Source organism: Apis mellifera, linkage group LG13 (assembly GCF_003254395.2).
Source record: "Apis mellifera strain DH4 linkage group LG13, Amel_HAv3.1, whole genome shotgun sequence".
Lineage (NCBI taxonomy): Eukaryota > Metazoa > Arthropoda > Insecta > Hymenoptera > Apidae > Apis > Apis mellifera.
In genome coordinates, this window is record NC_037650.1 from 3,241,229 (window position 1) to 3,268,719 (window position 27,491).

The following is a 27,491-nucleotide window of genomic DNA, read 5'->3' on the forward strand; positions in this document are numbered from 1 at the left end:
TGAATGAAATGTCGTCGTCCCTCGACAAATAATTATTATGTTATTACCTTCATAATTCACCATTCCATCGCCGTCCAGATCCGCCTCCTTGATCATATCGTCCACCTCCTCCTCCGACAATTTCTCCCCAAGGTTCGTCATCACGTGTCGCAACTCCTTCGACGAGATCAGCCCGTCCTTGTTCTTGTCGAACACTCTGGGAAACGAACGTCTTGTTTTTCTTTTTTTTTTTTTACAATCCCAACGAATCTACTGGAAAATTTCAACGAGATACCTGAACGCCTCGCGCAACTCGTCCTCCCCGTCGGCGCCCTTCATCTTTTTCGACATCATTTGCAAGAACTCGTTGAACTCGATGGTACCGTTCCCATCCTGATCCACCTCGTTCACCATATCTCGCAATTCCGTCTCTAAAAATTGAAAAAGATCGGTCTGATGTGAGATTTCTCTCTTTTTTTTTTTTACACATTTTATTATATTTCAAGCAAAAGTTTATTCGTCTCGTTCGAGAAAATATTCGCCGCCCCTTTGCGATCTCGACGTGTAATACACGGTTATTCATCGTCGTTTTCGCGCAACGCGATTAATTTCCCTGGCAGACGTGTCGGGTACAGAAGAAGTCGACGTGCAGTTAATTACCATTAACGTTTGCACGTTGCGCCTAACCATCCCCCAGTTTCTAGCTGGGGGAAAGGTAATTTTCCCTAAGCCCTTGTCACAGCCTAGTTTTCTACCGCTTAACTCTCGTCGTCTTAGAAAACCTTCAAACTGGGATATTAATTTAAGCAAGCAGAGTTTTCGCCAAGTTTGCGCTTCCCTTCAAACTTTTCGTGTCTGCATCGTTCAACCATCGTTCAACAATCGTCTATCCCTTGCTCGCGATACGTTAAGCACGCGAAAGAATACAATTTTTCCACGCTTCTTGAAAAATAGTTTCGAGTTAACAACAATATTTTTATCAAACCATTTTTGTTCAGGATTATTTTCACACATTGCGAAATCTCACGAATCAGCTCGAGGATTGAAACCGCGTTCTATAAATAGTGGCAGACAGAATTTGTTGATAAACGAAAGAGCGTGTAAATAATAATATTCTCTTTTTAATTTCAAATTGAAATCTTAAACGGAGTGGATAATTCGAGAGAATTGTAGGCCAACTCGAAACAAGTTTCTAATCTATCTAATCTAAAATCCACGATCGAATATTATTTAGTCTCATCTTCTTCTTAGTTTCTCAATGTTGCCAATCCATCGTGTAAACGAACGGAACAAAGTTTCGCGCGTACACGATCTTCGTTTCCGCAGTTTGTCAAGATCAGAATTTCGTTAATTCGAATATAGAATTTCACTTCAGAGGGGATCATGCGCTCACCTCAGTTATTGGACAATAACGTTGGTGTTTGGTCGCCGGTTTAGATTACCGTTATATCTTTTGGCCGCAACCGGGCAAGACTTTCGTCAGTTTCGTGGCTTCCGGCCAGATCTCTGGTCTGCCTTCGTGTCCACGTGGACACTACACGCGGCCGATATTCATTTCCCTTCCCCGAATATACTACTTTTTTTCCCTCCCCATCATCATTTTAACGTACATGAAATCACTCACCGGACGGCCTTTGCCCTAAAGATCTCATCACCACGCCGAGCTCCGCCATCGTGATCGTGCCGTCCTCGTCCTTGTCGAACAGCATGAACGCCTCCTTGAACTCTGAAAGAATAATAAATTTCCCTCGTCAATTCGATTATTAATATAATACAATAAAAATCATACGTAGATTCCTCTTCCCAATTAAATCCAAACTTAGTTAATTTACACTTTCTTCGTTTCGAACGATATTTCCTCCCCTCTTCTCAATTTCGTCCAATCACCACAGTGATGCACACTCGAATAAGAAAAACTCGAATAAGAGATTTGGCGGATAATAAATTCGGGGGATAAAACGGTCGAGTGCCCAAAAGTGCTTTTACCTTGCGCCGAGAATTCGCCGATTTAAGATGATTCTATTAATCATCTGGCGGTCCACGCGTATGTACGTGTTTCGTATTCACGCGTTACAAGTCGCGCAAAACTAGAGGAGATCGCGCGAGAGTTTCGGGCAAGTGGCCAGCCACGACGAAAAGGGAGCCAGATAGACAGAGAGAGATGCGCCGTTATAAATTTTCACAACGAGCGCCGGTAAAAAATTCGCGGACGACAAACGGGATCGTGAATAGTTTACGAAAGAGAAAGAGAGAGAGAGAGAGAGAGAGGATGCGTTCATTAAAATAGTCCCGTTTGATCCGTCAGGCCATCCACAGGGGACAATACTTCCATTGCCATTGTTGCGATCTCTACTTTTATCCACCCTCTTCCTCCTCTATTTACTTCCCTTCCCCCGTTCATTCGTCAAAAGCGTGCTTTTTTCTCTTCTTTTTTTTCATCTCTCTCTCGAATAACCCTCCCCTCTCCCGAGACTCGAGCAACGAAGATCGTTTTGAAATCGAAGTTCGCCACGCGTGACACCGGAAGTTGGGAAATCGAGAAGGACGGGTATCGCAATCCGAGGATGGATGAAAATATACGTTCGTTTGTTTCTGATCCCCCGCTCTAAACGCAATAAACGACACGTCTCGTCTTATAATATTAATTAAGAACATTAATTAAAGTTTCAAACATTATTATTACGTGGTGGGATACTTTCGATGTCTCATCTGCTTGCAAAGGAATTAAATATCGATCGATTATAGCCATTGTGGGGTTAATTGGGAAGGAAGGATGCAGGGGGTAAAAATTTGAGGGATGAAAGATAATAATAACGAATAATAACGAACTAATGGCGAGGCTGACACGAAGATTCGATGGAAGAGAGATTGTAAATTGGAATGGGGTGGAGATATATATACGCGATCGGCGGATTTCTGGGCGTTTCCGTTTGATCTTATCATCGTTCGCTGCATTCGCCTTGCGTTTATCATCCGGGTAAACACCGGACGTGTGCATTAATATCGTGTGGCAATTTCTCTTTCTCCCGTTGAAAATCCTCGTAATTTCTCGCAGAGAGATATTGTGGAAAAAAAATACTTGTAAAAGAGAGATCGATCCAACCTTGCTTCGTGAATAACATTCGTCGGAATATTGAAATAAAATTGTTGCATCGTTTATCCTTTACGAGTTAAATTCTTTCTCGTTTTAAAATAATTAGTTTGTGATAACAAAAACGATCGAATCATTGAATTGAGTTTTAAAATACACGAGCATTTCTTCGACTCGTCTCTGAAACGTCGCGCATCGATGGAATTTATTTAAAGTTTTCAAACATTCCTACGGGATTCCGTCATAATGGAGAAATATCTACATCTCGTAAAGAATTTTCTATCTTTAAGCGATCACGGTTTATCACACCTTGGAAGCAATAAAATATCGTTTTGTCTCAACAATCTTGCATATCTTTTCGTAAATTTTCTTTCTATCGAATTTTTTAACGGATCTATCGATCGTCCTTATCGAAATATCAAACGAAAATGAAAATATTTAGGCATGAATAGAATAAATTGACGACGCTTCGTTAAAAAGATGTAGGAAAACCTTGTTGTACGGTTCCTTCAATTCGCAAAATAATATCTCTGTCCATTAGCACGTTCATGGACCCTTGAATTCACTTGAATTCACACTCGAAATGTTTTACAACCTCCAAGAGAATGAAAAATGCATTTCGTTTTTCGAAAAAGAGAAGTCAGAGAAATCATTTTACCGCGCGAAAAACGTACATCATAAATTTTAACAAGTTTTATTTTTTCAAAAATCCACTTACCCGCCACTTGATCCTCCGTGAGTCCATATTCAGACTGAAACAAGAAAAAAGAAGTACATTTAAAACAAGACTAGAAAGAAAATTTTCATTGAATTTTAATTTTAGTCGACTGATCAATTTTTTCCCCAAGCTTTTGCGAAAAAGTTTCAACCGAAATTCATCGATCAATTAAAACTTCCTTAAAACGAAACCAGAGATCTACGATTCGATTATCCAGAAAAATTATCGTACGTTTTATAAATCGATTCATCCCCCGTATTTCGACACTTCCTCTCCAACCCCTCGATTAATCCAATTCATCCATTCAGAATTAGGACCCAGGATTACGTATAATTCGCACCGATTAATAACCGCGGTAATATTCAGGTCGGCGTTATCTGCACGCGACATTGTTAAATCAGTATTAATGAGAGCAACGGATTAACGGAACGCGTGTCGTTAACGCGATTAGAGGAAACGCACACAGAGTTCTCGGTTCCGCTTCGTTTATTCTAGAACAAACGAGCAAGATCGTATATGACCCAAATACATCTGAGAGGCGAGACGTACATCTGGCGTATCGGGTAATATCTGTCTGGGAGGAGAGACGTTGCACGCGCGCGTTCTTTCATGTTGCATCGTTACGTTGCGAAAAAACGTAGAGATATGTCTTTCGATGCTATATGTACATATATGAAACGTATATTGGGAGAGAAACGTGCGACACGAGAAGGATTAGTAATTTCATCGACGAGGCTACGAGAAAGAAGGGGCTTCCTTACATTATTAATAATAAACTGTCGCAACCTTGCCGGATATTTCGATGCGACGTATAATCAGGTCGCGTGGGAGGATATAGCGGATGAATGAAGCCGAGAGAGGGATCGATCGACGGAGAATCGAGAAACTTTTTTTTTCTTCGATTGTCTGTATGAGGATCTTTGCTGTAACACGTGAATGCAACACCATCGGTTTACCATGTCGTTGCAACAGAGAACAGTTTCGTAATTGGTCGAGTTTTTCAATGAATCAAAAGCAAAGTAAGATCTGAAATATACGATGCATCGAAATATGGTATTCGAAGAGAGATTAATCAGGATTCGAGACGCGTTTGTTACGTTCGAAATGAAATTTTCAATGGCGGATAAGGATCCAGGATCTCCAAGGCAGCTCTCGAAAACTCTCGCTCCGATGCTTCGAATCCCTTTCCCAAATAGATAAAGTTGGTCTTTATTCAACTGGGTCACGTATTCTTCTTCTCTCCCCGAACAAGAAGAGGAATTTGGGCGTAAATTCGACTCGAAAAGTCGAATCAGGTTTTCCTAGCCCATATATTTATAGTACAGATTCCCCACGAAATATACATTCAGTTTCCCGGCCACGAAATCGAGCAATTACACGCGTTACACACCGATCATTACGAAGAGGAGGGTGAAATCCACAGGGAGTCACTCACGCTTATCTGTCGAATCTGGCCGTCTATGGTGCTCGTCAATCTTCGCAATTTCCCATAGGCGGTCGTGTATTTCTTCTCCGTTTCCATATCGCTTCACTCACAAATCCGAAATTTACATTCACCAATTTTTCTCACGAGGCGAGAGACTTTTCTCTCCTCTCCTCTTCCCTTTTAATAAATAAGCTCAGCCTCGAAGAGTCGCACTAAGAGAATCGTTGCCGCTGCCTTCTTCTCTCAATCGGAAGAAACTCGACTAGCACGGCTAACACAAATAATATTATTTATGAGCTGGCGAGCCAGGCAACGTCACCGCGTGGCGGAGGACTTCCTTCGCCCGTTCGAACTTCATTCTTATTCCATCCCTCCTCCTCCTTCCACCCCCTCCCCTCTCCCGAAAAAAACGTGCCACGTGCAACGCGCGCGTATGCAAGCGAGATCACCGTCTCTCGAGATGGCCCATTTCTTCCGAGAAATGGCCAAGCGGCTGCGACGGCGATTAATCATCTTCCTCGCCGTCGTCCTCCCCTCGAGATCAATCGTCGACGACGAGTCAAAGACCTCCGCGGCCGCAGCCTCGGCGAAACGCGTACTCGACGAATGTTTCTCGTACGCAACATTTTATCATTATTATTACTCGCGTTTGAATAAAACTGGCTCGAGCTTTTGGACAACCTTCGGCTGTTTTTAACTTGTCAGTGGTCCCCAACGATTGGCCGGCGATCTTCGCTTCTTCGTCCTCTTCTCCCCATCCCCTTTCTCCTCGTCCCCTTGACGGACGGCTCGGTCGAAATTTTTTCGTCAACACGTGCGAATATGCGGGATGGATCGATGGACGATCCAAGGGAATCGATCCAAGAGGCGATAATCGAGAGCATTAGCGATTTGATGCAGGCGAGCGAAAAACATGTCGAGCCGCGCATAATTTAAGATCGTCGCACGAGCATTTTGGCCTTTGGTAATTCTCGTTTGCCAATAAGAATCGAGTCCCATTCCTCGAATCCTCCAAGCGTGCATTCGTCGACAATGCTTTCGAAGCTTATTCCATGTTTATTATTTTTATTATTTTTTAAACGAGAGCCACTGTTTTCCTTTTTTCTTTTTTTCTTCGAGGGAGAGGATAAAAGTGTCGAGAGCAACTATTTCTGGATCGTCGCGACGGGAAAAATCACGGGCACCCTGACCTGCTTCGAATTTCTTAAAACGAGCATTTTTACGAACGATACGAAAACATTGGAACTCGAGAACAATCGAATTAATTAAATTTAAATTAAAACTTTGGATTTCGAGGCACGGCCGAGCGTCGAATAATCCGAATAATCCTTTGTCCACTTATTGCATCCGCTTATAAATAAACGAAGATCGACGACGACGATGAGGGGACGCGAGATACGAGGCACGCTCCTCGTATTTCGAAACGTATTCCTCCGTTTCGGTACCCGTGCTACCATCTAGTGGGGAAGAAGAAAGATCTGACCGGTCCACCATTGCCGTCCGTTTCTACTGCGCGTTGGTGGAGCGCTCCTCGTCTGACCACGATCGCCCGTTTCCACTGCTGCACTCCACGCAACGCGAGCAGACGTGGAAAATTTTAACGATTCGAATTAAAGGAGGAAAGTTTCGACAATTATTATTAATATTACTCGAATAACCGGAGATAATTAATCAACCAAGAGTTTGTTTCGAAGTTCGTTTCGAAACGGAGAATTCGAAAATGTTAAAATTATTAACCATTATTGCTATAATAAGCCAATAAACTATATATAATTTTCTATATTCAAGCATTTTCAATCGATTACCCGACAAAACTTTAATTGCCAATTAATCTATCCATCGGCCTGTCAACTTTGATCGAAGGATAACGATTTGCGAAAGAGAAATTATTATTACTTTTTTCTCGCTTACCAAATTGATGGTCACGATTAGGTCGTACTGCTGCCTCTGCCCCTTCTTCTTATTCTTCCCAGTCTTGACGGAAGCCGCCTTAGGCGTAACCTTTACTTGCCCCTTCTGAGCAGTGGGTTTCTGAGCTGGTTTCGCCGCAACTTTCGCACCGGGCGCCACCTTCTGCCCGGCTGTCAGCGGCGCTTTTTGACCTGTCGAGCCCTTTTGGTTCACGTGGCCCACTCCATCTGCTGGTTTGTTGCGAGCCTATCAGCCGAAAAATCATCCTGGTTAGAACGTGTCGGTCGATAGGGGACTCTATCTTTCCAAGAAAAAAAAGAAACGAAACTTTTCCAACTCTGCACTCTTTCCAAACGAATTTTGTACGTCTTATAACCGGAATCAGAGCACGCTTCACGATGAAATATCTTCTTTGTATATAAGAAGATATGGTCGATTGTCAAATCGAAGGGTAGGTGATTCGTGGGACAAGTTTCTTGCCTCGTTGTCGAGGGTGATGCGGGCGAAGCATTAGGAAATTTGCGAAATAAATCCTTGTTTACCGATCGTGCTATGCACGGCGAAACTAGGCCATCGCCGTTCACCGCTTTTGTCCCGTTTATAAAGTTATCCCGCTCTATCTACATTCTCGATCTATCCGTAAAAACTTACGCACACAAACGTAAAATCATCCGAATTTTAATGCATCGGGAGCGAGAAGCTTTTCTTTTTTTTTTTTCTCCAGTTCTCCGCAACATGCGATCGATGCGACTTGCATAATGCATCAAAGTCGAGCCACGAATGCGAGCGAGGGGGGAAAGAAGAAGGGAAATACTCGATTCGTAATTATTCCAATCTTTTGTGTCCACGATCGGTCATTTAATCTGGGAAACGAATCTCTCTCTCTCTGTTCTCTGGAAACGAGAAACGTTTTTTTAATTCTGGAAATGTTTCCCGATACGGGAGCTTAATCGTAATCGAATGGAAAGAACAGTCAGGAGATAACGAAGAGAGAGAAGAAACGAGGTATCTCTTTCTCTAACCAACGAAAATTCCTTTTTCCCCTGGAGCTGGATAAAAATCTCGAGGGCGAATAACAATACCCCTTAATCACGAAACGAAGAATCCGGGCAAGCGTTGAATCAACATTTCGAGGAGGAGGGGAGGAGGGGTGCATCTGATTCTATTGTTCGCCGGCTCTCTGCTAATGACACGCCGCTCGAATGATCCATGGTAATTTCCTGAGATTTCACATTTCACGATTGCTAATCCACGTGCTCTTCCCCCTTTTCGTGGGAATTAATCACCGGACGACAAGTTTTTCATTTTTCCATCCTCCCCAATCCTTCTCTTTCCTTCCTTTTTAACGATAAAAATTGCCAGATCTGGATGGAATACCAAAACGATCGAAGATTGCGAGTATCGAGAAGATGAGAGAAATCTGCGAGTTTCAAATAGATCGAGGAGGATAATTGGAATGAGAGAGAAACGAAAAGGAAGAGAGGAGGTTGAGGATGGAAAAAGAAACGATTTAATAAAAAAAATATAAATTGAAATATGAAAAAGCTAAGGGTAAGGTAAGTGACAAAAGTTCGTCGACCGTTTGCCCAATTACTCGGCAAAGGTAGGCTCGGATATAAATATAGAATGACTCAATTGGTATTGGACATTCTAAAAATATCGCGGGTTTATTCAAATAATAATTCAGCCGGAGAGATGGCATACCCCGCGTGGGTGGGACTGACAAGATAATTATAGAGTTTGCCGCGTCTACCGCGTTCTTACGAGAACCACTACATCGCCGTTCCCTGCTGAAAAATCACACGCACGGAAACTGAAAACTGCATCTTCCGCAACGCCACGAAAAATTTAATACTAATTTTCCAATTACATCGTTATGTAATGCACACCTTGTCGAAAGAGAGAGAGAGAGAGGAATTCGTAAGAAATGTTATTAATATACTGGATGAATTTTCGAAGAGGAATTTTAATCATGCGACGATATGATAGATCGCGAAACGCATACGTTCACGCGAATTTAAAACAATTGTACGTATATATTGTCAAAGTCGATAATAATTTTGTTTTGTACACGAAAATATTGCGAATATTATGCGCGGACAATGGACGGCCGATGTATATCACGAAGACTGTAAATCCAACTGATAGAAAATGTCGGGTTACGTAACTTTATATAACTTTGCCGGTTATTTTGTATTAACAAGTTACGCGCTACTTGTGAATTAGAGCCAATCCAAACGTACAAAAATATATATAAAGATATTCGAGGAAGGATATCATTTCTCTCTCTTCTTAAATCGCCAATTTTTCAAAATAATTCCAACATTCTTATTCTCAGTGTTACAAAATCTCAATATTAATTCTTCTTCTCCTTTTCTTAAATGTATCTCCGCGACCAAACTTGAATAAAATATTCAATATTCAAGATGTTCTTGTATTGCACCATATAAAATACAAAGGATCAAGTAAAAATTCGATACCCCCTTTGTGACAATTTTATTTATTTTATTATATAGTCACCCAATTCGGATAATTCTCTCAAGGAATGATATAATTCCACGAATTTCACGGGGGGGGGAGGATATTAAATTTCCGTAATAACCAGTAAAAAGTATCGACAATATACACACACACAGACACGGCTATGAATGTGGTGGTTGAATGGAAACCGGTAGTATCATAGTCTGGAATGTTTTGAAATAGCAGCATCCCCCTCCTCTCCCTCCTCCTCCTCCTCCTCCTCCTCCCCACTTCTTTCTTTCGCCGTGTGTGGAGGAGGATCGGCTCCGCGACCGAAGCCGCGTTTCGCGAAAAATTTTATTGCTTCTCCCCGAGGAAAACTTTTTGGCAGGCCTTTCCCTCCCCCGCACAAACAGAAAACAATCATATAACTATAAATTTAAATAAATATCCCCCCCCTCTCCGAAAAATGGAGATCTCGCATCCTATTCCCATTCCCCGTTACACGTTATAAATTTTCCTTCTCTCCAACTTTTTTCCTCCGAGATCGATCGGCACTCCCTCCCCTCTCCTTCCCTTGGAAATTCTCCTATCTCGAAGTCGAATAAATTTATATAAAAAAAAAAAAAAAATATACGAAATACATAGAGAAAGACACGAAACGAAATGAAACGAAAAGAGTATGATAGCAAACGAGTTAAAGGGTTGGCCTAGCCAGAGGGGTCTGTCACGGCCTTGAGGTGATCGGCTCGTTTCAACCCAATTACAAGCAAGTTGAATAAATTTATAAAAAAAAAAAAAAAATATACGAAATACATAGAGAGAGACACGAAATGAAACGAAAAGAGTATGATAGCAAACGAGTTAAAGGGTTGGCCTAGCCAGAGGGGTCTGTCACGGCCTTGAGGTGATCGGCTCGTTTCAACCCAATTACAAGCAAGGAGCCTTGTAATATACCCGATATTGTACTAGAATTGGCCGAGCCGAGCCGGTTGCTGTTCGGAGGCTGCGGTGTGAATTTCGATGGTTGGCGGGAAGGGATGAGAGAGAGAGAGAGAGAGAGAGAGATTCTTCGCCTCCCCTCCCACACCGGGTACCAGCCGAGCTTATAAAAGATATCCAGTGTGGGGGTATAGCCATTAGTGCGTGAGAACGAGGAAACAAACGGCGTTCGGCTCGCTTCGGGAAGCTTCATATCGAGGGAAGGATGGTCAGTTTCGTTTATTCGAATCGATTAGGGGGTGGGACGAGTGCTCACAGTTTTTTCCTTGTGACCTTGTTGCACGTGCACGCATTTAATGAAGGGGAAGGGAGATCCCCCTCCCCCTCCCTGTTCCTATCGAAAATCGGACAGTTTGGAGCCGCGCCAAATCCGCCAAGGGTGATTTCTCCCCCTCCTGTTTCTATCGATCGATTCTACCCCCCTCGATACAGCGATTGACGAACGGGGGAGAGAGAATCGAATCTCGATCAAATCCGTGACGTTTCGTTTGAAGTGAAAGTATTCGTATTTCGAGAGAGCTTCTTCTTTGTGAGAAAAAGAAACGGGGAGGGATGGGGAGGGTGAAAGAAAAGCGCAATCACTCGATAACGATCGTTCTGTTCCAGGATGACAGCGAGCAAGTGAAAAGTAAGTAGAAATCCGGATCCGCCGACTGGTCGCCGCTGGGAAACGAGGCGAGGAATGGAATTCGCCTCATAAATAGATATGCGCGCCTCCTCCCGCAGCTGGATCCTCTTCACACACACGCGCGCGCGCGCGCGTCAACAAGTATATAGTTTCCATTTCCCGTAGCCGCGGATGGAAGGTCGCGAGTGTTTAATCTTTTTGGAGAACAGCTGGCCCCCCCGCATTTTATTTCCACGGAATGCGTATACATTCAACTTCAAAGAGGATCGATCGATCCTCGAGGCGAGGTGGCGGTCTCGAAATCGATTTATCGCTTCCAACAACAACACGGCTAGCAGTAAATTTTCCTCGCGGAAACGCTCGCACGAAAATGCGGATCGACGAAATAATATTCTTTTATTTATAAAAAGAATATATATATCATCTAGACAAGAGGATAAAATTCGATTGTTTTTTACAGTGCTGAGGAGAGCCTTCTCCATGTTCGATTCGACCAAGTCGGGGCGGATCGAGAAGGAAAAAGTGAGGACGATCCTCAACACCCTGGGACACACTTTCGACGATCACGAGCTCGAGGTGTTGCTCAAACAGGAGGACGAGGAAGGTATACATTCATTCAACGTTTCTATCACTCTCCCTCTTTTTTTTTTATTTCTCTGTAAAACAAGTTTCCGATCGATTATTCGAGCAATTATTATTTCTTCTTTTTTTCTTCTTTTTCGGAACGACTTGCTCGACGACGGATCGATCGGCTTCGTTCGAGCGAACGAGGCCGAATAATAATTCATGATATAATATGGCCGGAGACACGGGGAACCACGTGTACCGCGGTGAACGAAAGCCGAACGGGGAAAAAACACACAGTGCTTACACTGTGCTTTCCCAGCCGGCGGTGCCTTCCGGTATTCATTACCAGGGCAGCGTTTAACTTTTTCCAATCAATTTTAATAGCACCGCCTATATGTACCCAGACCTAGCCCCTATTTCCCTGGTGGCGTTTCTAAAAGATTGCTCGATGCTATGGACGTGGGGAGGGATGAAAGAATGATAAATAATCATGAAAGGGGGAAGAACGTTAACGACAATTCCCCTTTTTTATCACAGGGGCCTGTATACGAAGAGTGATATCTGATTTGAACTGGATAGGAAGAAAGCCTCGTGGAACCCCCTCTTTTTTTCTATATTAGTTAAACGTCGAAGAAACGAGGATGATTAAAACTACTCTTCGCGAATAAATGGAAATAAGTTCACTTTCGCTCGAGTTGTAACGAAAGAAGGAAAGCATGGTTGCACGAATATTGCATTGTATATCTCATCTGGTCACGATAGCTTCCTTCAGCTTTCTTTCGAAAAGGAATTGAAGATCGCGAGAGCCTTTTCTCTCTCCTCCGTCCATTTCGTATTCGCGAAAACAATGGATCCTGAGAGGCAATATTCCGTGAGGGACGATTCTAGCTTTATCAGCATATTCCAGCATTATTATGCAGATATCGTCCGTGCAGAAATCGATATCTCCGCCATCAAGTAATTTTTCGCGTCCAAGAGGATCGATTAATAATCGAGCGAGACGATGATTTTTCGTGATTCGATTATTACAAATTTCGAATTTATTCCCGGGCAGCAGAAGGAGGGGGAGGAAGGTATATCCCTTTTTTGGACGGGTACCAAGTGTGTATATCATCAGGATATTTTTCCACCAACAAAAAAGGTGGAAAGAAAAGGGAGAGACTTGGGCGAGGTGAACTTGTTTACATTGTCCCCCTCTCGTTTCACGAAGATTCTTTCTTTTTTATTATTCTTTTTCTTCTTAAATCGTGCCTTTCAGGAAGCGGCAAATTAAATTTCGACTCGTTCTATCGGGTTGCCTGCCACTTCCAAGAGGAGGACGACGAGGCCCTGCAGAAGGAGTTGAAAGAGGCTTTCAGGCTTTACGACAAGGAGGGGAACGGGTACATTCCAACCAGCTCTCTCAGGGAGATCCTCGCTGCTCTCGACGACCAGATAACGCCCGATCAAATGGACGGAATGATCGCTGAAATTGATACAGACGGATCCGGAACCGTCGACTTTGACGGTGAGCATCTCTGATTCATTGTTCCCATTCATTGATCTCTGTCAATTATTACACGTCGTGGAAAAGTTGAATCGAAAGAGGGAGAGATTATGGGTATATTATCGGCAAGTAAAAAGGAAGGAAACTTTTTCTCTTCGCGTAGCATCTCGATCGAAGGCCAGCTCCTTTCAAAAATATCTTCGAGGAGGATAAAGAAGACGACTACCACTTGCTTTCCAGAAGAAGAAAGATTTCTTTTCGCGCGAAATGAAAAGGGCTATCTCTCGTTCGAGATTCCTCTTTTTCAAATATACAAGAAGAATATATAGACTCGAGAAAATCGATGCAACTTGCGACTTCTCCTTTTTTCCTTTTCTTTCCTTTCAATTAATTCTTCTTCTGTTGCAGAATTCATGGAGATGATGACCGGCGATTAGAAATTTCGACTATAGGGTATTCCAAGTGTCGGGATGGCTGCACACTCTCTTCCTCCTATTATTCTTATCGATCGGATGGACAGCGGAAGGCGGCTCTCTTTTCAAATTCCATTCGGGAGAAAAACCGAGCGCGCAATCATTCATTCGGATTGGGAAGCAAGGATAAGAAGGATCGGACCCGATTGTTTCTCTCACGCGTTCGATTGTAACGAAATCATTGCATTGGATCATTAAACTCTGCTAAAGAAGGGGAAAAGCGTTTTTCATTCGATCCAAGATTAATTAGTTCGGATTTCCAAATGATTTCCCTGTCTCCTGTCGAATGACGATTTGTTAATATACATTTATTGGATCTTTGGAAGAAAGAAACGAGCAAACCGAGGCTAAAGCAAGCACAACAGTTCGAAACAATTTCCCTATCTCCTGACAATCTGTTAATATACATTTATTGGATCTTTGGAGTAAGAAAGAAACGAGAAAACCGAGGCTAAAGCAAGTACAACAGTTAAGAATAATATCAGTTTGAGATAGAATTTCCATCCACGATACAAAACCTAATTATTCAGCATCAAAAATATTTGCAATTAAAAGGTGGAAGAACGTGCCTTCAATTATTACCGATTTCAAGAGAAAGATTGGCCAAACACGAGTTCCATTGAGCCTCGATTCGAGGATAAAATTCAAATGTATCCGCGTCACGTTAGAAATCACTTAAAATCTACGTACGTAGATCCCGGAACCGGAAATCGGCCGAATTGGTCGTAATTTCCAAGCTCAAGTCGACACCGGCACGATATATCGCCCAATATAATAATTTCCTGTCTCCACGAGAGCTGGAAAACCTCGCGCGGGATATTAATCTGAGAATCGGTGATCGTGGAGGGGAATTTCGTGTTCGAATTCCGCCCTCGAAGGCCGTTCATTCGATCGACCCGGCCATCGACTCGCGGCCTCTTCGTCCTCGAGGCCTCTACACTTTATAGCACCGCCTATGTGTATGTATACGCGCACACATAAACCGGATATCGAGGCTATAGACAGAATGCACGATACTGGAAGCGTAGGTAAGTAATAATTAACGTCCGAGCTTTTTCCAAAATTTGGAACGGCGGCATCTTGGAGAGGATGGACGGAAAGAGAGCGGAAACAAGCTTTTACCCTCTTCGACTCCCTTCCTTTCGCTCTTCTTCCATCCACCTATCCTGGCCTGGCCCCGGCCCCGTTTCACCCACTCAAGTTTTCACCCGAGTGTTTGCGACCGAGACCCGGAAGCCGCCTCCAAAGGATCAATAATTGGGGCCGACTGCAACCGCCCTTGAAAACTTACACCCTGAACGTGGATGTTCAAACCGCATCCCCCACGATGCAATCGAAGGGAATCCCAAGCAGAGAATTGTTTAAACAGGTTAAGATTGAAGAGATTCGTTTAAAAGAGATCGATCGAAAAGACGGATTGCAATTTGTACAATTATAGAGAAACTCTGAAGGAAACGGATCTATGAAAAGTTGTGCAGAGTCGAAGACCCAGGTTGCAGAGGAGCATAATTACGATAATTGTACGACCTGGATTGGATAGGTAACGTTTCTATTCTCGTTCCACGCGAGTTTTTTCCGAGGACGAAAGGGGCGCGGAGAAGGGGTTGGGAATTTCGTGCGATCACGCGCACGCACTTTGAAGAGCAATCCTCGATTCCTACTACTGAATCCTAGATGTCCATCGAATCTATCCGATATAAATATTCCTCAGGGAGGAAGACAACGATAGATAAAATTGGAAAAGAAGGAAGGAACGACGATTTTTCCAGCCGCGAAAAATTGTTGCGCGTTACGGTATTAACGCGAGGAGAGGGGTGAATAAAACTTACGAGCGACCTTGGGACGTGTCACTGCACCTGGGAGCGGAGGGAATACGATTAATAATTAAGTAACGATCACGACAACACGGGGCGGAAGGAGGGTGCAGCCGAGGTATCGATCTGCTTCTTCTCAACCCCTTCCTCTCTCTCTCTCTCTCTCTCTCTGTCTCTCTTTGCCGCGCTACATTCAAAGGCTCTCTCACCAGCGCTTATCGCTTTTACTACCACTCGTGGAAGGGTGCTGCTCCCCGAACGAGGGCCCCAGATGCCATTCACCCGATTTTCCTCTCCCTCCCTCTCCCTTAATCCGAGATGCGCGCATCTCTTCTCGCCCCATTTCGTCGCCCCTTGAAAAGGGCCCTCCTCGCGAAAATGATTTCGATTCGGAATTATCGTGTATTTTATCGAGTGGAAGGAATTCGTTGCTTCCCCCTGGATGGGCGAAGGAAACGACGGATGGATAGGTCGGGCAGAAAAATTCTTTTCCTCTGCAACAAAAGACGGGTTGTAATGTAAGAAGAAAGAAAGAAAGATGCAATGGAGAAAAGTTCGATAAAATCCGTGAAACGATTCACATTCTACTCGAACAAAAAAATAGCCTCGTTATCTATTCATTATCCTTTTTAACACGAAGGGGTGTATATATAAGCCTATTTTCTTCAGGTATTCGAGAAGACATCGAAAAAGCGCAGCCGTGGCACCACGCCCCACTCGCATTGCAGTCCAACTTCTAACGATAAACTGATTAATATGCAAAGGAAACGAAATATTCGAGGCGAATAATATGAATCATTATTAGACAAACTCTCGTCTCTTTCTCCTTCTCCAATCTCGAATGTGAACGTTTAAAAAAGAGAGAGAGAGAGAACTCGTCTCCAGGAAAACAAGATAACAATTTTGCTGCATCGAGCATTAAAAGGATGCACGAAAAAAGTCTATAAAAGTTTGCCTCCTCTCGAAACTTTTCCATCATCCGTGATTCTCTTACTTACGTTGCTCCTTCGTGTGGAAGAATGAGAAGAGGAAAAAAAAAAAGAATCGGGGGAAGAGAAAGAAAGATGCGCAAGAGAAAAGCAGGCGGGGAAATGTCATGCACGTTCTACTGATGCGTGTGAGGCATAGGGTGTGGCATGCTTTCATTCCTCCTGTGTGAGAGCAAGACAAAATGTCTGTTGGTTGCATGCACGTACGACCATCGTGTGATCACACTACCATGTTTTTCCTTTCCTTTCCTTTCGACAAATTGATAAAGCGACTCGTAATCCTACTTCATTAATATCCGTGGATCGCTCTAAGCGAGAGACAGATCTCTTGGCCTTCGATATTCATTATTATTTATACATTTTATACATATCATCTCTGTATCCCAAAAAAGAGTCTACGCATCTACGCACGAGCAAATGTATGGATGGTATCCAAGTGTCTAGATTCTAAGTGTTCTCTAGCTACGTTCTTCAGCTAATGTAGCTAGTAATCTCTACTAATTTCTCAGCTATATAATATATATATATTATATTGTATTGGTATTATGTCATTTTTGGTATGTACCTGGCTCAGGCTTCTAAAGCTACTTGTACTGGCGCTGCGGGCCTGTAAACACAAGTACAGTACAGGTCACCAATCACCACACCACACTGCAGTTGGAAAAGAGTAGAAAAAAAAGTATGAAGAATATATATGGCATAGAATATATACATATACATAGATATATCGTACGTGGAATATATAAGGTGGTAGTACATGTAAAAAAATGTTCACTGTCTCTGATTAATATTGGACGAGTAACATCTTAGGGAGAAAGGGGGGGAAGAACATAACTATGGCTGAGAATCATTGGCCATTGACTATGCCAGCGAAGAAAGATCTTGATGGATCGATCTCTGATAATTCATTAACAATTCGTAAAGGTTTTTTTAAATTTTCTTTTAAATCTTTCTCGCCGGCAGAGACAGCAGCCGGAGGAATTTGTCGTATTTCACTGTCGTATATGGTATAGTATAGTATATATACAGCGTATTGACAGCAGTGCACACTGAACATACATGTATACGACCAGCATAGCGTGGGTTCTCAGTGGTAACGAGGCCAGTTTTCGTCGTGTTTTCTCTCACGCGTGTATATATATATATTTTTTTTTTCTTTTCTGTCAACAATCAAAGCGTTTAGGAGAAGCTTAAAAAAAAGACTCGTGTCTCACAAAGTGGAGGGGAAATTCGTGTTATCTATTCGTGTTGATCCGATTGCCATTTCTTTTTATCGGATCTTCCGCATGAATCTCAAAATTTTTGCCGCCAATTTCCCATTTCGGACGAGCTTTCCAATCGAACGTGAAACGATTCTAATTACGATAATTGAACACGTTTTAAAATCAATCTGTACTTGCTTCGTTGAGACGATAATTTGATTAATTGCACGCACATTTCACGAGTCCCTCGAGAAGAAGAAAAAAAAAAAAGAAAAAGGAAGAGAAAAGGCAACGTTGCTCTCGATTACTCGAGAGAGAGGTAGTTTTTAATTGGTTCCGCGGAAAGTTCAATCTGCAAGCTTTGACAGAGGATTGAAATTCTAAAATTCACCCTCACTTCAATCCTCGCCCAACTCGAATTAATCGAGTTCGTGTCGGGACGTGATTAATCCGTGTCAATGAGAAGCGCCGTTATCTTTTTTTTTCTTCTTCTTTTACACAAAAGTATGCAACGCGGAGGAATTTTGAAAGGCTCGTTTCGAGAGTGTTGCAATTACGATCAAAGAGCAATTACGCGAGAATCTCTTTTCAGGCCGCAATCGATCAAAAATATTCCGATATATCAGTCGTTTATCGGAGAAAAAACGATCGTGTTTCGAAAACGATGTGTCGTGGAAAAATACGTGAACGGAAAAAAAAGAAGGAGGAAGTAAGTTGGAAATATTTTAAATTCTAAAAATATGGAATGAACATTTCCATTTTAGAAATTAATTTTCGAAAAAAAAAGAAGAAGAAGCAAATTAAAGATTTCAAATAAAACAATCAATTACGCTTCGTTCACTCGAACAAATCTTAAACGGTAAAATTTTATATCCAACCAGCCAGGAAAAATATCTCTCGCGTAGTCTCCTCTCGAGAAGATTGGAAAATTCTCGCAAAAAAGAAAAAAAAACTCTCGCAAAATTTCCAACACAAAATTTCGAAAGAAAAAACGGTTGATATTTCCTCGCTAACAATTTCTTAATTATCCGCGAGACGCGGCTAATTGGGCGAAAACGGGGCGCTCGAAGAAAACGAAAGGAAGCGTTTTCTTACGGCGAGTAGATAAGATGAATCGTGAGCCGCGGCCTGTTCAAAAATTCAAGCCCCCGGATCATTAAAATTCCACTCGGCCGGTAAACGGTTCGCTAATTGGACGCCCGCCGTGGGAGTTGCGCGAATATTTTCCAACGGCCGTCGTGCATCCGGGCGAAAATTTGCGAAAACAATTACGCAACCGGGGGGAGAAGAATTTCGCGTCGTGGCACGCTACGAGTCGAACGCTTCAACGTAACAAATGTACGTGTGCCTCGAACACGTTGTTAAATAATTGAATCTTTAACGTATGCCTCGTTTCGCGTACTCGCTCGATACTCCTCTTCCTCTTACTCTTCCCTCCTCCCCCTTCCTACTTTTCGAAATGAACACGGCTACGTGTCAACCGTTATTTCCCTCCCTCCCCCTCCGCCAAAGGAGGGAAACACGCGTGCGTAGAGCGCGACGAGCAAGCAAAAGGGAGGCTAAAGCTAAACGACGGTTAAACGCGAATAAAACGAGGAGAGAAAGAGGGACACACATACACGACGCGGGCCGTGGAAGGCTTTAGAGGATTAGTGTTTTCAAGAGGGTACCGCCGCTGTTATAATCCGGCGAAAGTAACACGCGATAAGAATATTCTCTCGAAATGTTCCGTTTCGCGCGTCCACGTAACGCAAGTCCAGTTTTGTTGAAGAAAATAATTCGTTGATTATATTTTTTCCTCCCATTCGACGATTGATTAGCATTAAACGAGAGAGAGAGAGACAGAGGGGGTTACTTTTTTCGTTATCCATTTACTTTATTCTTAAATTTTAACTCTCGAAGGAAAATTCATTGCTTCGAGTCGATAATCGATTAGCAAGGAGCGACCGACAAAACTGGCTCTTAATTATCGCGGAAGCAGAAAGTGGAAAAGAAAAAAAAGAATGTATTCGAGCAACGGATTTGGGAAACTTGGTCGATTTAATTTCCTCGATAGAAGCGACACGGATCTTAAACGAGCTCTCTTATCTCCCCCCGCCTCTCTCTCTCCCAAACATCTGGACCAGATCAGATGGATGGAAAGCAGCTAGAATTTACTAGAATTTGGCCAAAGATTGTAATAAACGAATTAAAATACGTTTCTTTCATCTCTCTCGATCTGATCAGATATTCGTCACATAATCCCAGATTTGATCCACTACACGTCGAGATTCATGCGGATGAACGTTTGAGAATTATTATATCCAACGTGTGATGCGAGAGAAAAAAAAGAAAAATTATTTTACACACTGGAAGATAGAAAGAAGAAACGCAACAAGAGGTGTAGCCAAGCTAGCTCAAACTTTGATTTTATCTTTTTTTGAAAAATCTTTCTTTGCCGAAACTTTGTTGTAGAAAGAAAGAAGGAAGAAGAAAGAAAAAAAAAAAGAAAAGAAAAAGAAACACATCCGTAATTAAACATCCGTCGCAAATTTCTTTTCTTTCGAAGAAGAAGTTTCGGTGAATCGTTTTTTTCCCGCGAATGAAGAAGAAGAAGAAGAAAAAAAAAAATCTCGCCTCGATATTACCTTGCTCCTATTCCTTGGTCCTCCGAAATCCTCCTTGCTTGTCTTCCGCCTCTTGTCTTTCAGGATCATTCTCGCCGCGGCGAACGCCATCCTGTCGATGCACTCCCCCCCCGTTCGGGCAGCTCCCTTCGAGATTCACGATACGACTTTTTTTCCCCCTTTCTCTTCTTTCTTCCCCCGCGATAGACACACGCGAGATATACGATACCACAGCCGAACGAAATATATAAATACGCGGGATTCTCTTACGCGAATATACTTACGAATACGAGTTTCGAGAGATTCTTTCCTCTCTTTTTATTTTTTTTCTTCGCTATCCTTTTATTGCTTCTCGATCACACGGATTATCGTTGATATTATATCGAGGGTTATTATTGGAAGTTTCTTTTACTTAGCTACGATACGTATCGATACGATTGACATACGACGAGTGTGTGTGTGTGTGCTTGTAATTTTGAATATCTTCTTCTTCTTCTTCTTCTTCTTTCCTACGTTTGTACTACGCGGATATATCTGGATGATTCCTCCTCTTCTCCCTCCCTCTTCTCCCCATATATCTGCTAGACTATAACTATATATTGACCCTCGTCTCTTCTCGATCCACCACCACCCCTCTCTTCTCACCGTATCAGTGTCGTTTCTTCCTATGAATCCTCGAAATGTGCATACGTCGACCGAAGAGACGAGATCGTTTGAACACTATCGATTACGATTTTTTTTTTTTTTTTTTTTTTTTAGGGTAAGTAAACACAGCCAGGGGGCTTTGATCGAGATCCGGGTATCCCTCGCTCTACGAGGGAGTTTTTTATCGCGGAATCGTGACAGCGGTCGAGCGACGTCTCGCGTCGCTGTCTCTGTTTCCTCTCGGCTCTCGTGGGTAGATTTCACGGAAGCTCGACGGGGACATTTGCATGTCCCTGCCTGTCACCCTTATTTCCGCTCGATTCCTCCCTCGCCACGTTCGGTTCCTCCACGTGTGAACGCCTCCTCCCTCTCTCCCTCTCCCTCTTTTGTCTCCTTTTGCGGATCTTTCTCCTCCTCTCGAACGACTACATTCCAGGCGATGCGAGCCGCAGCTGATGCGTCCTCATGGCTCGAAATCGTTATCTGCGCAAGGTCGGTTAATTTCTACTGAGGAATAATTGTGGATATAAGATTAAAGATGAGGAGGATTGAAAAGAGAAGGAGGAGGAGGAGGAGGAAGAAGGTGCACAACACCCTGCTTTCGACGATTATAAACTATTCTCGTCTTATTTTGGTCTAAATTTATCACGAATCTTTCCTTATCGAAGACAACAACAACAACAATAAGAACATTCGAAACTTTCTTGCCTCGAGGATCCGAAAGAGGCGATATTTTTCACCCTCGTTGCGCGGGGAAGGGAGGGGGAGAAAGTGTCGGTAAAAATGGCGCGAGAGTGCGAAGTGGCGAGAAGTGGAAAGAAAGGTAGTTCCGACCCGAAACTTTTCTAATTAAATTCGCTCGCCTGACGCCTCGATAGATTTTGAAAAGAAACGGGACGAAGAAAGAAGGGAAGGGAGGAGGGACGTGGGAGGAAGGAAGTGTCGAACGAACCGCGCTTTTTCCCACTCGAAAAAATCCCGTGGAGAGAGAAAAAACGCGAGCGGCAGCCACTTGCTCTCCGCTTTCAAAGTCTTGCTCGATTAAAAAGAGAAAGAAAAGGAAAAGGAGAACTAGATTCAAAAAAAGTCGCGCGCGAGTCGTAAAATAATCCAATTTGAGCGTTAATCCTCGGCGACGAGCAGGTTTTAATTCAAAAAATTATGTCCTCCCTTCTCTCCCTCGACACGTGTCAACAGCGAATAACATATTACGAAAGATCGGCCAGGCAAGTTTAGCTCTGATCAAAACTAAGAATCTAAAAAAACGAGGAAACTCCATTTCCACAATTGATCGTGAAAAACAACGAAGAAAGCAACAGTAGAATTCGGATTTTCCTTTTCCTTGGAAAAGAAATAACAGAAGAAGAAGAGGAACGAATTAAACGATCCGAATAATAACAAATTTTTTCGATTCGACGAATATAATTGAATAAACGTGAATTAAAATTCGAGTATTCAATTAAAAAATGTGCCCCTTAAGCGACGCAAATATTGATCCGATTTTAAAAAATAAAAATTTGCAGAGAAATCTGGAGGAGGAAACGGTGAAGAATCATTTCACCTTGGAAATTCCCAGATATTTTTACCAAGAAATTAATATATTGATGGTATCGTGGATTCATATGTCGAAATAACGAGTTAACGTTTTTTAAAAGATGATATAAATGCGTCAAGCCACGACTTGATATTCTAATAACAAACGAGAGAATCGCAAAACCTTTTATGATTAATAACGAAGGGTCTGGAAGAGGGAGAGCGTTGGAATAACGTAGAAGCTTTGGTTAAAAATTCTGTTCATCTAAAATTCCTCTTAACACGTCCCCTTTCGTATCGTCTCGATCCGATTGATCGATTTCGAAGGAAGCTACGAAGCGTCGCCGCCGAATTTTTCCCTCCGAATCCCGGCAAATAAAAACGAAATAATAATTCACGTAGTCACGGTTTACTCGGCTCTCGTGTTACGGTTAAATAAATTATGCCCCTTATCGATTGTGCCATTGTAATCTAAAATCAGACACGCGCCAACGTGTTTCCGCGAATCGTATCTGATTCGATTTCCGTCACCGGGTGACGCATCAGTGTCGATAATGTGTGTGTGTGTATGCGCTCGTATAAAAAGAAAAAAGAAGGAGATACAATCTTCTCTTTTTTCCAGGAAAAATTTAAATTCCGATAATATTTATTTATTGGTCTCGAAATGGATGTATTTTATGTCCAATTTCCTCCTTTTTTAGTTAGATAGTTTAGATAGACAGAAAGAAATGAAGAATGTACCTGTCCCTTTTCCTAAATCACATTTCAAATGCAATATTCTTTAGAAACTCGAACGAATGATTCGACGATTGGAAAGTATTTGAAAAAAATGTTTCTTAAACGATGTATTGGCCATTCTTTTTTTTTATCAAAGGGAGGAAGAAAGGGGAGAGTGTAATATAACATCGATAAGAGCAGGCCATCGAAAGTGGAGAGATGAGATTTCTCGAGGATCGAGTTTCGCTGAAAAATTGCAATTTCTGATTGTCAAGGATTCATGAGCGATTTTAATCCGATGCGTGTATCGATCTGGACGAGAATCGTTTTCCAAATTCTCTCCTCCCCCACGAAAATATATATCGACACGCGATTGAAATCGATAACCTTGCGAAGAAATTCTCAAAGAATGGAATATCTCTGTGTTTTCAATGGCGAGAAAAAGTTTGTCTCTTTGTTGATTTAAAGGAAGGGAGGAGGAAAGATTAATCCAACGTTTGGCCTAGTTGGCGAGAAATGAAACAACGATATATCCTCTCCCTCCTTCGAAAAATAGTTTAAATTATTTTACGATTAACAATAAACATCCCTTTATTTCTCGAGAAGGATGGAAAATTCTTCCACGCGATCTACAAGAGATAAGTGGCCACAATCTTTACTCTTTCTTGTACGAGCATTATTATCATTGAATCATGTTCAACAAGATCTTTATTCATTTATCTTCTCTAAAATAATCCATTGGAATAATCTCGCAAACCAACAATTTTTAAAACTTCAATTACGTCCATCCTTATCCACATTTATCGATATTCCTATATTATTCCCTTCTCCCTTTCTAGAGTTCACAATTGCATTGCAACCCTTGTCACGATTCAACTCGTTTCGAGCTGGGCCCAGGCTCGAAACTCGATTAAACGGCCACCGATGCAATGTCAATCGGACGAGAGGCGACGGAAATTGGATCAACGTCAGTGTCCGCGAGAGATCGCGTGTCGAAACATCGGCGAAGGGTTATCGAAACCTTTTTTCGAAGGACGAGGATCAAGTCGCGGAGGAAAAAATCGAACGAAATCGATTCCATTCCGCGATATATCTAAAACTGCATCTTTTTTCCACGCGGTGGGAAACGGAGTCACTGGGCTATCGAGTAGAGTGGCGCGGTTCCTTGTTTAGGTTAACAGCCTCCAGTCACGCACGCATCGCTTATACATCCGTTTCTACGGATACTACTCGTCCACTCTGCCCCTCCCCTCCACTTTCCAATGTGCTTCCTCAAACCCGATCGAAATTTCCGATGAAAATTTAATAAAGGATCCCCCTAGCTTTCCTAGCTTTCCCTAGCTTTCTCTTCTTCTCCATCCTTTATTTTCTTCCGAGTAACGAGAGAGAAACACGAAGAGATGTGAACTTATTTTTAATATCCAAAAATCCATAAATATATCTGCAATTTGGACTTGACAATTTTGTATTACGTTACTTCATTTCTCAACTGAAAGCAAGAGAATAACAGTTTTATCTTTCTTTTTTTCAAAAAGAGAAGGACTTGAAGACTTGGAGACTTGGAGACGGAAGCTCATCGTTCGAGACGGAACGTTAATCTTCGCGTCCCGTTCAAAGGGAAAAGGATTCTCCAAGAATCTGCTATTTGCTCGCGAGGGGTTCCCTCCCAAGAATATCTTGGCGAACTTGGAAATCGCGGAGAGGATAAATAAATCGTGGCGATCATCGCCGAAAAATCCTGTGCTCCCCGCGCCTGTCCCTGCCTTTCCCATCCTCGTTCCACTCCCGTGGGAACTTGGTGTGGAGGTAGTATTGATCACTCCCATGCTGCGCCCACCTCCACCCCCTACGTCCTCCGACCTCTGTTTTCCATCCTCCGCCCCGCATCCTTTATCCCTCCATCGCAACAACCTCTTACGAAGAAATCGTTATCCCTTCGAAAATCTTTTCTTTCGACCGTGGATCGAAACTCTGCATCCCCGATTATCGCGATTATTCTCTAAACTCGCCCCTTTTCTTGTATTCTCTTCTTTTTCGGGGAGGAAAAGAAGAAGTTTTCACAGGGCAGTGAAAACTATTCAGTGAATTCGATTGATTTACGATCTTCGTCGTTTGCAAATGCATCGTTCAATCGTTCCTTGAATCGTCCGCATTCCGAGCCGCATTATTTTCCTTCCTTAATCAGCAATATGTTTGAAGAAGAAGTGATCGAGTCGAGAAGAAATCGTAGGTATATAGTTTTAATATACGAAGAAAATAAATGCTTCTTCTAGCATCTAGAATCTACTGGACGTTGATCGAGAGATCGTTTCGAGATTTAAATCGATGCCGTAGAATATTCGTAGGAATATTATTTAATAAAAAGAGCATCGAGCTTAAGTTTTGTTCCGCGAGGAACAGGAAGAGATTGTAAACAACGACGATATATTTTATTCAATAATAAAATCCTCGAGAAAAATAAAACGTTGCATTGGCGAAACCAATTCATTTTCTTCTTCTTTTTTTCTTCTTCTTTTTTTTAGACACGATTCTAATATACGTTCCTGGTTGCCGCGAGGGCGATTTGATTTACGAGAGGATCGGCCTGCAAAGGATAGAGGGAGGGACTCGACAACGACGCTTACGACACTGGATCGTCGCCAGACGCAAAATTTCCGTGTTACGTATCAACGTATCGCATAAAACGAATTTCTGGTTCACCTTGGAAGGAATTGGAGAGGTTGTAAAAAGGAAAAAAAGAAGATTCGCCGGAGCCAGACACCTTGACGCGTCCAACGGAAGTCTCCTGTTTCGCGTTTTTCCAAGGCCGCGATTCAGAATCCACGATACCAAATCAATTTCTTCGCGATACATATATACATGTTCGTGTAATAGATACCACGGAGAAGACAGTGTTCACCTGTTGCAGCTGACAATAAACTTTTCTCGAACGAGATTCCCTCCCGTTTCTTGTTTTTTATGGTGAAAGGGGCAAGTCTCAAGTCGGCCATCCCCGTTTAACCACCCACGTTCCATAAGATATCCACATCATCTCGAATCCAGTATCCTTCTTATAAATTTTTACAATAACTTTCCGTCTTAAAATATCATCAAAGAGTATTGGAATTCCAAGCTTGTCGTAAATTTCCATTCTCAAATCGATCAGAACAATTTCGAATAATAATCTTCTCCTCTGAAGAAAGAGAGAAACGAAGGAAGGAGGATTTATTATCCTAGCATTCGAAGCTGACTCTCTTCCTGATGAATTGTTGCAACTCGATTTCTAGTATCCTTCATCTTATAAATTTTTACAACAACTTTTCGTCTTAAAATATCAGCAAAGAGTATTGGAATTCCAAGCTTGTCGTCGTAAATTTCCATTCTCAAATCGATCAGAACAATTTCGAATAATAATCTTCTCCTCTGAAGAAAGAGAGAAACGAAGGGAGAAGGATTTGTTATCCTTGTTATCCTAGCATTCGAAGCTGACTCTCTTCCTGACGAATCGTTGCAACTCGATTTCTAGTATCCTTCATCTTATAAATTTTTACAACAACTTTCTTAAAATATCATCAAAGAGTATTGGAATTCCAAGCTTGTCGTAAATTTCCATTCTCAAATCGATCAGAACAATTTCGAATAATAATCTTCTCCTTTGAAGAAAGAGAGAAACGAAGGGAGAAGGATTTGTTATCCTTGTTATCCTAGCATTCGAAGCTGACTCTCTTCCTGACGAATTGTTGCAACTCGATTTCTAGTATCCTTCATCTTATAAATTTTTACAACAACTTTCCGTCTTAAAATATCATCAAAGAGTATTGGAATTCCAAGCTTGTCGTAAATTTTCATTCTCAAATCGATCAGAACAATTTCGAATAATAATCTTCTCCTCTGAAGAAAGAGAGAAACGAAGGGAGGAGGATTTGTTATCCTAGCATTCGACGCCAATCATCCAAAAACATTCGACATTGACTCTCTTCCTGACGAATTGCAACTCGATTTCGAGGATCGGATATCGGGGGCAAAAGTGTGACGGTTCGAATTTGGGGCAACGTCTTCGGCGTGACACGCCGCCGGCAGGAATCTCACCGATGGTTTATATACGCACAGTGGTTAATCCGTCCAGGCTTCACGCCGAAATCGTGCACGTGTGTGCGTGCGCGTGCGTGCGCGTGCGCGCGATACCGGCCCAGGTTCACGTCCTACTTACGATATCGAACTGCACCGAGGGCAGGGCGCGAAAAAAACTTTTTCCCTCTGTCCTT

General features: G+C 42.4%; 2 protein-coding genes across 10 annotated transcripts in view; one reads left to right on the forward strand and one right to left on the reverse strand.

Moving 5' to 3' along the window:
* LOC552209 (neo-calmodulin) overlaps positions 1-27,491 on the reverse strand; it is a 58,392-nt gene that overhangs the window by 7,726 nt on the left and 23,175 nt on the right. For 2 of the 7 annotated variants that reach the window (XM_016915828.2, XM_016915829.2), the window contains 6 exons: positions 17,110-17,151; positions 7,126-7,371; positions 3,789-3,822; positions 1,604-1,705; positions 275-410; positions 48-196 (listed from right to left, as the gene is read on the reverse strand). In XM_016915828.2, coding sequence (XP_016771317.1) covers positions 48-196; positions 275-410; positions 1,604-1,705; positions 3,789-3,822; positions 7,126-7,371; positions 17,110-17,151 — 709 coding nt within the window. Of the gene's footprint in view, positions 1-47; positions 197-274; positions 411-1,603; positions 1,706-3,788; positions 3,823-5,223; positions 5,570-7,125; positions 7,372-17,109; positions 17,152-20,373; positions 21,481-27,491 lie in introns of those variants that run through there. The other 5 variants (XM_006558534.3, XM_006558535.3, XM_624586.6 and 2 more) reach the window with 4 other exon arrangements.
* On the forward strand, positions 10,736-13,961 carry TpnCIIb (troponin C type IIb). 3 transcript variants are annotated; one of them, NM_001011654.2, is made up of 5 exons: positions 10,736-10,795; positions 11,194-11,215; positions 11,676-11,819; positions 13,041-13,289; positions 13,677-13,950. In NM_001011654.2, exons 1-5 carry the CDS (start codon positions 10,793-10,795, stop codon positions 13,703-13,705), a joined length of 447 nt encoding a protein of 148 aa, NP_001011654.1. In that variant the 5' UTR covers positions 10,736-10,792; the 3' UTR covers positions 13,706-13,950. The 3 variants fall into 3 exon arrangements, with proteins under 3 accessions (NP_001011654.1, XP_026300345.1, XP_026300344.1); XM_026444560.1 differs by having other exon boundaries at positions 10,778-10,795; positions 11,649-11,819; positions 13,677-13,961; XM_026444559.1 differs by lacking the exons at positions 10,736-10,795; positions 11,194-11,215 and adding an exon at positions 11,226-11,552 and having other exon boundaries at positions 13,677-13,961.

Coding starts and splice junctions, on each gene's coding strand:
- TpnCIIb (XM_026444559.1), top strand. CDS start 11,387: ATGGAAGGTCGCGAGTGTTTAATCTTTTTGGAGAACAGCTGGCCCCCC. Junction 11,553..11,675: donor CAACAACAACACGGCTAGCA/GTAAATTTTCCT, acceptor TGTTTTTTACAG/TGCTGAGGAGAGCCTTCTCC. Junction 11,820..13,040: donor CAAACAGGAGGACGAGGAAG/GTATACATTCAT, acceptor CGTGCCTTTCAG/GAAGCGGCAAATTAAATTTC.